The sequence below is a fragment of the Nicotiana sylvestris genome, chromosome 9, assembly GCF_000393655.2.
Source record: "Nicotiana sylvestris chromosome 9, ASM39365v2, whole genome shotgun sequence".
Classification (NCBI taxonomy): domain Eukaryota; kingdom Viridiplantae; phylum Streptophyta; class Magnoliopsida; order Solanales; family Solanaceae; genus Nicotiana; species Nicotiana sylvestris.
The window spans coordinates 147675747-147691534 of record NC_091065.1 but is presented as its reverse complement, the minus strand read 5'-3'; the positions used below and the strand labels follow the sequence as shown (position 1 = coordinate 147691534).

Genomic DNA, 15788 nt, shown 5'->3' with positions numbered 1-15788 from the left:
GTGGAAACATGAAGATTATCAATCTTCCAATCATTTGTAGTCTCAATATGATAGCCATTTGTATTAGTAAACTTCAGGTTTACTACAACATATGTTTTGACCATAATCATATAATATGAATGACATATTTGTATATAAGCTCTTCGAGAGCCTTCATTTATTATCCACAATCTAATATTTATCTGGCACTACTGGTGTCATGTATTCTTTAGGCAAACATTTAGCTCTTCAGGAGTTGTTGATACATTTTGTACTATCAAATATTGCTCAGACACTGCTGGTGTCATGAGAGAAAATCACAATCAAATAAACAATGTAAAACAATTGTTTAAGCACACGAAAACTCCTCTTCATAATATTTTTCCACTTCAGGAGGCAATTTCAATTGTGTTACTTCTTCAGGAGCAAATTTAAAATACGAAATATTGAGTATATATTCTCTCAATTATATTAACTCTTCTGGAGGTGAATTGTAATGTATTCACATCAAGAGCGCGTTCATATTTACCCGACTTATTAGTATTGTCACATTCACTTCAGGGAATGGATTAATATTATCAAAAGTTCTCATCCTTCAGGAAATCGAACATAATTATCTGAATGCGCATTAATCACATCAAATTGTGATGCCTCAACCTCTTTTAAAATATTTACTACTTCAGGAGCAAATCGAGGCGTGCATTTAATATAGAGAATATTTATGTAGCTTATCTTCAATTGTAACCATAGAAAGCCTAAATTATCACTTCTGGTGATCATAGGCATATACCACTTCTGGTAGTTAACAAAATATAATTACAATGAGATATACGAAATATAACCACTTCTTGTGATTGTATATTTCTTGCAAACTCTGCTAGAGTTTAAGTTGATCTAATAATGTTATCCATATTCTTCAAAATAACATAAACAAGATATATTATAGTAAACATCATTATCAAATCATAATTTTTCGTTATGTACAACAATTACATAATTATACTATCTATTACAAATAACAAAAACTAAAATATTTACATTTCTACAGATTCACCACCGATTACATGACTTGTTTCTCCTTCTGGGAGTGCAAGGTAATCAGTTACATCCAAATGCATGAAGTCTAAATTATCTTCAGAAATAAAATTTGCTTCAGCATTTTTCTCTGTCTTCTTTAGGGAGGCTTGATAAAGCTCAACCAGGTGCTTTGGCGTACGACAGGTACGTGACCAGTGCCCTTTTTCTCCACATCTATAGCATGCATTTTCTGCATTTGGTGCTTGCACCGCTTCATGCTTTTGTTCCTTCCTTTTCCACTGCTGGTGGTGAGGAGTGTTCTTTGGTGCATTATTATTACCATGATTAGAGTTTCTTTCCCGACCACGACCATGACCACGACTGGGGCCACGACCTTTTCCACGTTTAGCCTGGTGGAAGTTCGTCTCATTCACTTCAGGGAATGGACAAGAACCAGTAGGTCGGCTTTCATGATTTTTCATTAATAGCCCATTATGTTGCTCGGCTATAAGAAGATGTGAGATAAGTTCAGAATACTTTTTAAATCCCATCTCTCGATATTGCTGCTGCAGGAGCATATTCGAGGCATGAAAAGTGGTGAAAGTTTTCTCCAACATATCATGATCAGTAATATTATCACCACATAACTTCAATTGGGAAATAATTCTGAACATAGCAGAATTATACTCACTGATAGATTTAAAATCTTGTAGCCTTAGATGAGTCCAATCATATCGTGCCTGTGGAAGAACGACCATCTTCAGGTGGTCATATCTATCTTTCAAATTATTCCACAGTATGACTGGATCTTTAACAGTAAGATATTCCATTTTCAGGCCCTCATCAAGGTGATGGCGTAGGAATATCATTGCTTTGGCACGGTCTTGGTTTGATGCCTGATTTTTGTCTTTGATGGTGTCTGCCAGACCCATCGCATCAAGATGAATTTCAGCATCAAGCACCCAAGACATGTAGCTTTTGCCCGATATATCCAGGGCTACAAATTCAAGTTTAGAAAGATTTGATATTATTTAGGAAAAGAAAGTTCTTACCTCAGATACTTTCAAAATATTTGCTCGAGATGGCAGAGTCTCGTGCTGATAACGTGTTATAAAATAAAGACTATAAAGTAAAGACAAGTATAGAGAGAAATTGATATATTATTCGAATTCAAACTGATGTACATAATGAACTGAAATCTCTTCTATTTATAGAAGAAAGGAATCTGCTGTGTAAGCTGCTATTATACCAGATATGGATAATCTTCTACTGAGAGCAATGTTTATCAATAACGGAGTACTGAAAGGATAAGCTTATTATACCCGATATGGATAATCTTCTACCGGGGATAATATTTATCCATAACTGGGTACTGAAAGGATAAACTTATTATACCCGGTATGGATAATCTTCTACCGGGGGTAATGTTTATCTATAACTGGGTACTGAAAGGATAAGCTTATTATACCCGGTATGGATAATCTTCTATCGGGGATAATATTTATCCATAACTGGGTACTGAAAGGATAAGCTTATTATACCCGGTATGAATAATCTTCTACCGGGGGTAATGTTTATCCATAACCGGGTATCGAAGTGATAAGCTTCTTCAGGAAGCTTATTTCCAATAGAGTACTTAAATAGATAAACATATTTACGGTGGAGTCCCATATGGATAAGCTTCTTCAGGAAGCTTATTTACAACGGAGTACTAAATGAACATCCATAATATAATATATTTATAACAAAACTATGAATTTTCGCTCCTTTCTAAATTGGGGGTATTTTTGTCCATTTGTATTTCCCCACTAAAAAAATGGCTATTTTTCAATGAGAAATTTTCATAAAGCACTATCTTTTAGTGGTAATTAGCTATCTATAGATACCATTTGTTATATTACGGATTGTAGATACATTTTCTGTTGTTATAAGATGTATTAGATGTATTTAAGCTATTGTATTCATGAATACAGTAGCAAAAACAGGCGTGAATCAGGGAAGTCCAACTAATCAGTTGTTGTATTCGAGTGTATTCGACTGTATTCATGGCGTGAAACATGAGATTACAGCTGGACAAATTATTATATTTGACTGTATTCAACTGTATTCACGGCGTAAAACAGGGGATTACACTGTTTTTAAATGGAAAGTGAATCAATTAACATAATAGACTCCTAATATAACTCAACAAACTCAATTATAACACACAAATTTTATATTTCCAATTATAAAAAAGATTCTCAACTGAAAAATACCCCCAAAACATAGCAATTTTTAGAGAAATTATATAATACATCTGAATACATAAATTATATTAATATATATATATATATATATATATATATATATATATATATATATATATATGAACACATTCATGGCATATAGCGAGACAGTGAATACAATGGAATACATAGAATACAACGGGATACATTGAAATATAATGGAAAAAAAGACAGTGAATACAATGAAATACATGAAAATACATCAAGATACATTGAATTACAATGAAAAAAAAGACAATGAACACCCTGCTTTGAGTTTGCCTTTTCCTTTTGCTGTTCGACTGATGAAGCATTTTTGTATGAAATTGTGACCTACGGTTTCGATTGATGAGGTCAAGGGTTTGGATTTTGCGATTTCCGTTATTCGCATCATCTTGATTTCACCGCGTAATGCTCAAAACCTAGGATGAATCTGACTCTGCAATGAAAAGTGAAAGTGACGATGTAATTGGAAACCCTCAAATACCCTTCTTGGGTAGCGGAAAATATAGAAATTAAGAAAGAGAAATTTTCATATATCAAAGTAGAGAGAGAAAGAAAATAGTATAACTGAATAGTGTATTTAGTGGCTTAGTAGTAGGAGATAATCAAAATTAGATATTTTGCTATAAACATTAAAATGTATCTATAAAATATAGTTTTTTAAAATGGTATTTATTTAAAATAAAAAAGATGTTAACCTTTGTTATAGGAGGTAAAAATTCCTTTTTCAATTATATTTGATTAGTGGCTATTTTCAATTAGGAATTTTTACACCCTATAGAAAACCTTAGTACCCTATTTATTTTAAATAAATACAATTTGAAAATATTACATCCTATAGATACCTTTTATACTTTATAGCCAAATATCTAATTATAGTTACATCCTACATTTAAGGCACCATATATGCTAAATAATATTTTTCTCTCTCCTTTTTAGTCTTTTCTCTCACATAATCACAGTAAAATTGACTAACCACGTTCTCTCTCTTTTTGCATACACTTTACTCTTTCTCCCTCAACCCACGATTCATACCTCTCCTCCCACCCAAATTCTCTAGTTCTCCTCCATTATCACTCCATTACAATCGCCTAGGGTAAGTTTAATTCGTTGATTTTGATAGACGAAAAGAAATTGGTTCAATTGTAGCGGCTCGATTCTGCTTTGGCAGTGGTCGTTGAAGTAGGGTTCACAGCTTTTGCGTAATTCATGGCTTCGTTTATGGGATTTGAGGGTTGGGGATTGTTTGTAGTTGTTGTAGGAGGTTGGGCAGATGTGTTAAGGGGCTGACCAGCCGGAATTAATGGCTGGCCGCCGGCCGGCGAAGCCATCAGGCTGCTTCTCTCTCTAGATTGCCCAAATCACCTATTTGTATTCAGTTGTATTCGAATGTATATTTCAGTTGTATTCACATGTATTCAGTAGCATTAATTTATATATTGTAGATGTATTAAAAAGTTATGTGTATTCTCTTGTATTCAGTTTTAATCAGTTGTATTTAACTATTTTATTCAGCAGAAGTTAGTTGTATTTTGTTGCATTCAAGAGTTTTATTCAGCTGTATTCAGTTGTATTTTGTTGTATTCAAGTGTTTTATTCAGATGAATTAAGTTGTATTTTGTTGTATTCAACTGTATACAGTTCTACTCAACTGTATTATTCATATGTATTTCTCTTTATTCAGCTATAATCTTTATTATGTATCTTTCAAATACAGATTAATGAGGGATCGTTTTAGTCCGTTGAGTTAAATTAGGAGAATATCATGTGATTTGATTTCCTTAGTTCGTGGAGTTAAATTAGGAGAATATCATGTGATTTGATTTCCTTCCATTTTTAACCAGTTTAACCTTCTGTATTTAACGTTAATGCCGCTTGAATACAGCTAAATACATGTCAAACTTAGCTGGAATTCCAGTTTTTACGCCTATTTTTTTGGTTGTATTAATGAATACAACAGCTTAAATACATAAAATACATTGTATAAAAACATAAAAGGTATCTATAACACGTAATATAGCAAAGGGTATCTATAAATGGCTAATTAGACTTAAAAGATGGTGTTTTATGAAAAATTCCCTTTCTTTTACAAGGTCCAAAATTCCACCACAATGCTATTGCTCTAGGCCCAACCGCCCAAGTGAACCCAGTCCGGTCCTTTTTTCTTGCAGGAATCTTGTGTTCCGGGTGAAATTCAAAAATAGCGATATTTACAACTGGTCGTTCAAAAATAGTCAAGTTTCAAAATTAATTGAAATTTATCCTCTTTTCATGTAAAGATAAAGCTGAGCAATAACACTGTTTAAAACCCGAAAATTACGCCAGCATATTATGCTGGAGTTCCAGCATAAGTATACTTTAACTCCAGCATATTATACTGGAGTTCCAGGATAAGTATGCTGGAACTCCAGCATAATATGATGGAGTTCCAGCATAAGTACACTAGAACTCCAGCATAACATAATGGAGTTCCAACAAGTATATTGGTCTAGCATAATATACTGGAGTTTGGAGCACCGGTGCTCCAGTCTCCAGTATATTATACTGGAGTCAGCAAAGTATACCGGCCCAACATAATATGCTGGAGTTCATACACAGGTGCACCGAACTCCAGTATATTATGCTGGACCGGTCTCTGTCAGCAAAATAGTGGCTATTTTTCATTGACTTGGTAAACGCCGGCTATTTTTGAATGATCAGTCCGAAAACTGGCTATACGGTGCTATTTTTACTTGTGTTCCATATATGAACTAGTGCCATTTATTGTTAATTATAATATAAAATAAAAAACTACTGGGGTTCAAAAGGTAGTAATAGGAACCCCGTGTGGTTTCTTAAGTCCACAAGACTTGTTCTACTTCATTGTGGGGAAACTATTGTCACGTAGGGCATCCTATAATGTTTAAAATCAGAAAAGTTGACAGGAAATAATAAGAAAGAACTAAGACAAAAGAAAATCTGAAAATTGATTCGCCACATATACGCAGTACAGTTCTCCAAAACCCACAAAATTGTACAATGTATTGGTTTACACTCACCAGTTGTCGTATCTATTTGGGAACACCTGGAGATAGAGAATCAGAAAGTATTTTGTTGTGATGCTGTAGCCATAATCCAACTGGAAAGAAATACGTGAAGGACAAAAACATCCTCTACTTTATCACACACTGTTGCTATCTAGCATATATGCCATTTTCTCATCTTTGGGTACACAGGTCTGTAAATACGAATTTGTGTTTAACAAATAATCTTTGTTCAGCAGCATAGTAGAACTTGCAATTACACATGCACGTGTTTATGTGATGTCTATGTATATAACATAGATACAAATCCATATTATGTGGAATTATTTTCATGTTAAAGGTTTGTTTACACAGGATTGACTGAGCTTTTCGATAGTGGAAATTATCAAGCAGAAGGAATCAGTCAGTTGTCAGATATACAATATGCGTGTTGGTAATAGACTCGTAAAAAGAAGTTCAATAACATGAGCATTATAACTCGCCTGCCGTTGCACAACTTTGCAGTTGTTTGACCTCGAAATTACACGGCAATATACAGCTCCCTCTTCAATTCACGCGGGAGGGACAGGCTTCCTTTTAGGTGTGTCCCAGACATGTTAAGCTGGCATGTACCGACCATTTTTATGGAAGTCGTTTTTGCAGAATACATAGTTGGACATGCAACTATGATGACTGAAAATGCACTATGTCCATCTATTTTTTCGGTGCTAGCTTTATTGGGCAGATAGAGAACGCAACACATCGAGCAGCTTTTGCCAGCATGAAGCGCTCATTTTCTGTCAATGGCCTCTCAATGACCTTCATAATAGTTGCGTCCTAATTCATATTAGATAGAAAAAATTGTCATTACATTTACATATAAGCAACAATTTAATCATCAGAGAAACTACAATAATGATGAAAAGAAAATGGAAATATTCTAGATCATCAGTAAAACAGACATTTTGCATTATTTTTATGCTACTCTGAAAAGAAAATTAATGAGATAGGTATTGATATGTTAAAATGGGAATTAGATGTTTCAATGTTAACGATTGTCGTCCTCCAGCATTTTTATGAGGAAGCACAACTTAACTAACCTTCTTTTGTTGTTGAACAGTAGGCCTCACACTGGCAACATCACCAACAACAATTACATTATTGAGATTTCCCCTTTCATCTCTTTCAGTTGGTGAAGAGGTTGAATGCCTCCAGTCTCCACTGATAATGTACTTATAAAGGTACCTGATAAACAAAGATATATGACTTTGTAAGCAGCAAATTTACCTAAAAATAAAAACAGGAAAATCATAGTAAATATATATTGACAAAAAAGTAAACTCTAGGAGGAAAAGAAACAGAAGGGTAAAAGCATAAGAATTAAAAAGATCACGGAAAAAAAGAAGACATTTCATCTTGGGAAAATGGTACCATGTAACAGCAATTCAAACTGACAAACATAACCTATGACATGCAGGACTATAGATTTAAAGCGAAGGGTTAGTTTTGTTGACAAGAATAAAGTGATTGGTTTCAGAAGAAACAAAAATAAAAATAAGAAAAGCACAGACGAAAGAAGGTTCAGCTTCTTTAAGAAAACACTTCTAAAATTGTTATATCATTTTGCTCTCATCTTCACAGATTCTTGATTTAATCATTCTGTAGAGACATCACTACAAAAACAGCCAAAACAAGTTTGATCTCTCAGAGAAGAGAAATGCAAAATAATTAGTTGAGATGGGCCTAATGAAATTCTGCTGTGATGCAGAAAAAGATAAAGGATGACATCAAAAGGCATGAGTGTGATTTGTGATACAGCAAAGAGAATCATCAAAAGAAGGATAAAGGATGACACTGAAAAGAGAACTAAAAAACTCCACGTACAAGCTGGAAATCATTATAAAATCATGGTAATCACTAACACTACTATGGCTGACAAAAAGAGCCAAAACTTACTTTCCCTGTGATAGTCTAACTTCAGCCTCAAATCTTGGGCCACCTTTGTGGACTGCCTTAATTGGTTCTTTCCAGTTACCTGTAAAATCTCCAACCAAGTACACATCTTCCCCCTGTTTAAAGTCATATGAGATACTTAAAAGTAGATACCCTCATTTAAAACACACATGGAAGAGAACATCAGAGCAACACTGAGTATGCAGCATTCTTTCCAAGAATCAGCTTCGACCAAGCAAAGAATGCAACATAAAATCTGGGTTCAATTTCACTGCTGATTTTGTGATTCATAATAACATCTGAGGACATCACCAACAACCTCTGGAGATGATTAAATTATTACCTCGTGTCCGTTCCACACAAAGGTTACTGCATGTGTTGCAGGCCCATCATGTGCACCAGTTTCCACCATCGCTATGAGATCCCATGTTGCCCAGGCAATGGCTGGTCTGCAACCAATATGTTTCGACAAGGTAAATCGAGAATCTTCATTGTACATGGCATTATTTTTTGTTCCTAACAGAAGTTCAATTTTCTAATTTTGTGATTAGAGTAAGAATGGCTAAATAAGCAAGAGCTAAAATAGGGATCACAATTGTGAACTATATAAGATATCATGGCTAAATATCATTTTCAAAAAGGATATCATGGCTAAATATATATGTGAAAGCAAACTTCACACATTTAGTGTTGCTATATCTGTCGCGTCATAGTAGAACACGGGTCTTCCAATATTCATACATTCGTGTGTTTTACCATTTTACAATCAGAAGAAATGCAAGTATAAGAATTTTTAATTATGCCCTTGGTAAATAGATCACCAAGATACAAATGCAAGTGCTTATCCAGTCAAGGCCTCTAAGGAATATGAGAGTTGAGGAGTAGAACCTGTCAGGCTTGCATGAATGCAACCCAGTAACAAAATTATAGGCTGCATGAAGGGAAGTATCTGTCATCCAGTGAAGGTAAGCTATTACACATGCAGGGGATCTATCAAAACCAGTTGTACAAGTCACATAGACTCGGTGGTTCTTTTTCAATAGACGTAGAAGAAGACCAACGCAAAACGGAAGTTTCTTTCTCATGTCAAATGAATCACCTTCCCTGCAAAGAAATTAAAACGCAGAAGGATTAAACAGCAAACCCAAGATAATGGAATAAAGCTATGCTCAATAGGATCATTTTTACTCCCAATATGCAAAGAAGATTTTCTATGATATAAGCAAATGCTACAACTTCTGAAGAGCTAACGGTGCATCTGTACAGGCATCAGCATCACATTTCCACTACAACATAGAGACAGACTTCATTTGAAGAAGTTTAAAAAAGAGAGCTCTTAGGAGGGTATATGCTAAAAGGAACTGGAAGTATAAAACAGATTGTTAGCTTATTTACCTACTTCCAATTCAACAAAAGTATACTTTTTATTACCTTATGGGATAGTTGATCATAAGGATGTTAAACCTTTGGCACGATTCATTGATTATGTTGACACTAATTCCCCAATTTTCAGCCTCGATCCCACTCTGAAAATTCAGTACAGCGGAGATCCCCTGATGTAGATATTCACTGGGTTAGTTTTAAGTAAATAAACAAGGAATAATTATCCTGATGCAGATATTCCCTGGGTTTAGTTTTAAGTAAATAAACAAGGAATAATTATCCTGATGCAGATGTTCCCTGAGATAGTGCAAGTAAATGAACAAGGAATGACAAATTCTGCAAAGGAACACTGCAAAATGGCTAAGATCAAGGTACACACCAATTTTTCCTGCATCAGGCAACCACACCCATACTAAGAAATAAACTAGAGAAGTTCTTGTCACGTCCATCAATTCCAGATCCATGATTTTTGCTGGTCGTTTTTATTGTTAATTTCAGAATCAAGCACACACGTTCTTTTTGTATAATCAACTCCTTTTTTATTAGTTTTATGATGAAGCTATCAGGCGTACATCAAGCGACTTTCTTCATGCTGCAACTTAAACGTGGGACAACCATACAAATTCTTAAAGACCACAAGTAAACTGCAGGTCATTATGAAGTTGTTTTCACCATCTAAAACCATTAACTACTTCTTTATGCATACACTCATATGTTTCTTTCTGGCCTGCTATTAAGGGTTGCTTAATGATATTCACGATACACTCTGTTCTATCAGATAGTGAACAAAATCTCTATATAGACGGGAAAACCCAGAGATGTATGAGACGTGATTCTTAGTATTTTAGTTGTACACACTTCATGAATAGAAAGGGAAGAAGTAATTATCTTCAATCCACAAAAGCATAGCCTCACCACAACATCTGACAGCATTTCTACATCAGCTTCCTTATGATTCTTAGTATATTAGTTGTACACACTTCATGAATAAAAAGGGAAGAAGAAATTATCTTCAATCCACAAAAGCATAGCCTCACCATAACATCTGACAGCATTTCTACATCAGCTTCCTTTTGTATGCACGATCCCACATATATTTGCTCCGTAATCTGACAAAAGGAAGCAGGCAATGTGCTTCAGAACCAGGCAACAGAAAAGCATCTATTTGGAAAGAAAACTTTTACACAGTTTGATGAAAATGGAGTTCAGTAAAATTAAAAAGAGTAAATTTCCTGGAGGCTCTTCTCTTTCTTCCAGTTTCATGTAGGAAGTTATCAGTTACCATCACATAAATCTCAAGCAGTTGAATATTAATCTTTTGAGTAAAGGTGCACAGAAAATCTCAGTATCTCACCTTGCTGTAACGGATACCAAGATCATGATTGTAATAGAGTTCTCCCTTTGAACGATCCAACGCCTTCGCATATTCTTCCAATGGGAAACTCCCGTGTGTCCATTCAGAATCTCCTATGTCTTTCTCAGAGAATATGTTGATAATTGGGCTAAATGGTAAAGAAGGGGTGCCATTCAGCTTTCCTTGTTGCCTGATTTGCTCTTGATCACTTAGAACCTCCCATCCTTTTAAAGCTAGAAACTTGGGGGAAAATATTACAAATCCGCATTTCCCACTGCCCTCAGCAAGCGTTCGCAAGTTGGAGGCAAGTAAATTTTTGTTCCATGTAGCAACAGGAACACGACCTCTATTATATTGAATATCAATATCATTCATAAGATATAGCTGGTGGATAGGAAATGGGAAAAATGGTCTCTCAAGAACCAGGCTACAAGGCCCTGAGTTCTCTTTCATCATCTTCCTGCAGAAACCATTGCAAAATACAGTACACTTATTGAAACATCACACTACTTGAGTAAGAAATAGACTCTTCGTTTTTAGCATTGTAGCTTAAAACGGGTATAATGTTCACATTTCATACTCTATATCGCCGAAGTCTTTGATCTCAATTAGCCCCCCGCCCGAAGAGTCACTTGCCTTTTTCAATGTATCACCAACCATTATAATTCTTGCTTTCTCGGCATTTCCCTGCAAAATGACACTTCCACAAACTATGAGATGCCTATATAAGGATGAACTCTACAGAAAATGTGAAAACATAGGCGGTTCCTGGATTTAGAGTCATCTAAGTGGGTATGGTCTCGCGGATACAACCTCTTTTATGGGTTCAACAAATATTAAATCCTGAACCTATAGCTTCAAAAATAGAATGTGTTCCACTAAGAATCTCGAAGTTTGAAACCATCAAGTCTACATCCTGGATCCGCCTTAGATGCGCACACACACATGCACACAAAGACACCTTCTTTATTAATTTTAATGCATATGTATACATGGTATATATGTATAAGTTAAAGTTTTATGCACTGACGGTTGGTATAAAAAATATTTACACAATCAAGTCACTTATTAGGTAATTACAAGTACTTCGTATGATAAGCGTATGCAACCTAGTAAAATGGTAACTGACTTGCCATCACATGTTAACTAATAGTGTAAAAAATCTTTACATTGTCCATGTATATACACAGTCAGGTCAGTTATTAGGTAATTACATATAAATTTCTATGATAAGCATCTACAAGTAACCTAGTAAAAATAGTAATTGAACTGCTATCACAAGTTTACACTATCATGGGTCGTTTGGTAGGAGGTATTAGAAAAAACAATGCAAGCATTAACTCTATGCATTATTAATACTTTGTTTGGTATATTTTTTCAACTTGTGTATAACTAATACTTGCATTAGTTATACATCATACTTGGTATTGTCCTTTGTATAAGTAATGCATAGAAAACCATGGCATTAGTAATACCAAGGCTATTAATGCATGCATTAGTATGGTTATAGACAAAATATCCTTATAGTCCCTTAAAGCTAGAGAATATGGAGGGCATTTTTGTAAACAACTATTTTTCTTAAAAAGTATGCAATGCATTATAATTTTAATACACCACACCAAACAGTAAATAAGAAATAATATATGCATAACTAATGCTTGGATTACTAACTCATGCATTACTAATACACCTTATTCCGCACTATTCTTATACACCCTACCAAACGACACCTCAGTGTATATACACAATCAGATCAATACAGATAAATATCTATGATAAGCATCTATAGGTAACCTGATGAAAATTGTAACTAATGTGATAGTGTTTTAATCTTTAAGATATCAGTATATATAACTTAAATCATATATGCATACATATGGTATATAGTAAACCAAAAAAAAAAGGTAACAAAATCTAGTAAATAAAACTACATTAAATCACAGTTACCCAAATCTAAAGGTGTAAATTGCGAAAACTAACCCCTTTCTTAAGAGCATGGACGAAAACTTTGCCATCAACAGAAATAGCGAAGCGAATACCAAGCGGTTTTTCAAGTGTAACCATATACTCATTCAAATTCATCTTGAACGGCGAAACACTAGTTGTAGACATCGCATAAACCCTCCGATTTCCCCGTCGATTCACCGCCATACTAGCTTTGTACAGTCTATCGCTAAAGCACAATTCCACTCCCCAAAATGACGAGTACATTACACATTTCTTAGAAAAATTAACTGAAGAGTGATCGAAAACTCTGTAATTTGGAACTTGTAATGAATACATTGTTCAAATGATTATATCAACTAATAATTCTCAATTTTTTGTTTAATGTGATTTGATTATGTAGTGGAGTTTTTGCGTTGAGATTGGAGAAGGTTCTAGAGAATTGGAATGGGAGAAAAGTGATTAGGAGAGATGATGATGGGATTAGCTGAAGAAGAAATGCCGTTGATTTGAGCTAAGAGTTGAGAGGCAGAGGCCATATTTGCGCCCATTACGGCATTACCCGCTACGCCACGTGAGATTTTAGTAACCCCACATACCACGTGACTCCGGTGACCTTTTCTATTTTGTCCAACAGTTTGCAAATTGACGTCTGTTTGACACCCATTGTATTAATATTGTTTTTTTCTTTTTGATGCGCGTGTACCTTGTATGTATGAGTATAATTTTTTAAAAATTTAGTAAATAATATTAAATAATATATTTAAGTTATAAAATAAAATTTAAAATATATAAACTTTTGAAATGACAAATATTGATCATATTTAGTTAAAAAAATTACGAATGACCTAGCTAAGTGTAGAAACAATTCAGATAATTTTAAAAACTTAATGATCTATCACGTACCCGCCTTTTTTATTTTAACATTGTATGAAAATGATTGTTTTGGGTACTGTTTATTCTAGACAGGTCAACTAAAAAAAAATCACGACTGATAAATTATGTAGCTAAGAAAACTCCATCGCTTAATAAAAAATAACAACAAGTTATCAAAACCATATCCAATTCAAAGTCATTAGTTATAATATCCTTAATATCATTAACTGAATATAAATAAGAATAGAGATCACATTTTGATCTTCTTGCAACAATGCTACTAAATTCGGAAATGGATCAATTGGAAAAAACGAATGCATCTCGACCCCTTCTTTCTGGGTTATTTGCAATGGCTCGCCCTTAGTTATTATCACTATTTGCTAATAAAACACGATCATTAAGAAGTTATGTAAAGTTTATCAAATTTAATTTGTATTTAAAAAATTAGATAGAATAGAAGAAGCAGAACAACAACAATAACAATCATCCAGTATAATTTCACAAATGGAGTCTGAAAAGGATAGGATGTACGCAGCGTTACCCCTATCCTGGGTCAGCAGAAAGACTGTCAAGTAATGATAAGACAAATAGAAATGGAAGGGTTAAAAAAGAAGTAGAAGTGGTTAAAAAAGAAAGTGGTCAACACCACGTTACCTTTTTATGCTTGAAGGGTTTCTTTTTATGTAGGAAAAGAATACGTATATCCTAAATATTAATACGCCTACTAACAAAATCTTGTACGAAATCGTGGAAGAATTAAAAGATAATTTTGAATTTTATATATAAAGTTTTAAAATTTGAATTAAAATAAAAATAAAAAGAAATTTATCTTTTGTTATCATGTTTAATTTAGTTAATGATCATATGCAATCATGTTAAAAACTATTGATAATTTTTTATAATTATTTAAATACTACTTTGCCACTAGCAAAAAAGAAAAAGAAATCATTCCATATAATTCTAAACTCTTTCACATCTAAAACCCTATAATTATAGTTCTTTAAATCACTATAGCTAGTCTATATCTATATATAGTAAAGGAATAAAGTTACCAAATATAATTAGCATTGTGGTTAAGCCAAGTGGCAAGCTAATAAATGCCGATAATGTATGGTAACTTTATTCTATATTTGATTATGTTAGTCAAATAATATATATATATATAAATTTTTAAAATTTGAATTAAAATAAAAATAAAAAGAAATTTATCTTTTGTTATCATGCTTAATTTAATTAATGATCATATGCAATCATGTTAAAAACTTTTGATAATTTTTTATAATTATTTAAATACTACTTTGCCTCTGGCAAAAAAGGAAAAAACATTATTCCATATAATTCTAAACTCTTTCACATCTAAAACCCTATAATTACAGTTCTTTAAAACACTATAGCTAGATTTGAATAAAGCAGATTTCTTTTAAAATAAATATAATATATAGGATATATGTCTATGTTTATTCAAATAACAAAAAAGAGTTTAAAAATCAAATAAAAGTTTACTTACATATACAATGAAGTAAACCTACATGGTATAGAAAAAAACATCACAAAAATATGTTAATATTCAAAAAAAAGTTATTTTTCTTTTTCTTTTTGAAGAATGTTTGTTTGAAGAGTCAAATTGTATAAATGGACATATAAAATAACAAAATATTGGTTATACAATTGCTATCATTAATTTTAATTTAGCACCTTTTAGGAATTGAAGGGTATAAGTTGAAACCTTTTCATTTAGCTGCAGTCAAGCCATCATTGCAGGGGTATAATATTTTTTTCGTTGAAGAATATTAGTTTTGAATCATTAAATTATGTGAAAGGTTTCTCGAATTTCAACAAGAGGAATATTGGTTTCTAATTGGTAGTTTCTATATCAAATTTTCAAGTGTAACAAAAAGTATATTTTAAAAATAAATGGTATGACACCAAATATTGTAAAAAAATTATTTCAAAATGTGATTATTTTTTAAAATATAACGTAACTTTAAAAATAAAATGATAAGATATTTTTGA

At 33.2% G+C, this 15788-nt stretch overlaps 1 protein-coding gene across 1 annotated transcript; it reads right to left on the bottom strand.

The window, feature by feature from the left end:
- Positions 1-6557: 6557 nt before the first annotated feature.
- Positions 6558-13446, bottom strand: LOC104244596 (phosphoglucan phosphatase LSF1, chloroplastic). The gene is made up of 10 exons (XM_009800052.2): positions 12936-13446; positions 11536-11642; positions 10956-11415; positions 10639-10710; positions 9650-9771; positions 9107-9322; positions 8562-8667; positions 8222-8334; positions 7366-7510; positions 6558-7102 (listed from the first exon to the last, which is right to left on the bottom strand). The coding sequence occupies exons 1-10, from the start codon at positions 13236-13238 to the stop codon at positions 6980-6982; spliced, it is 1767 nt and encodes a 588-aa protein (XP_009798354.1). The 5' UTR covers positions 13239-13446; the 3' UTR covers positions 6558-6979.
- Positions 13447-15788: the final 2342 nt, after the last annotated feature.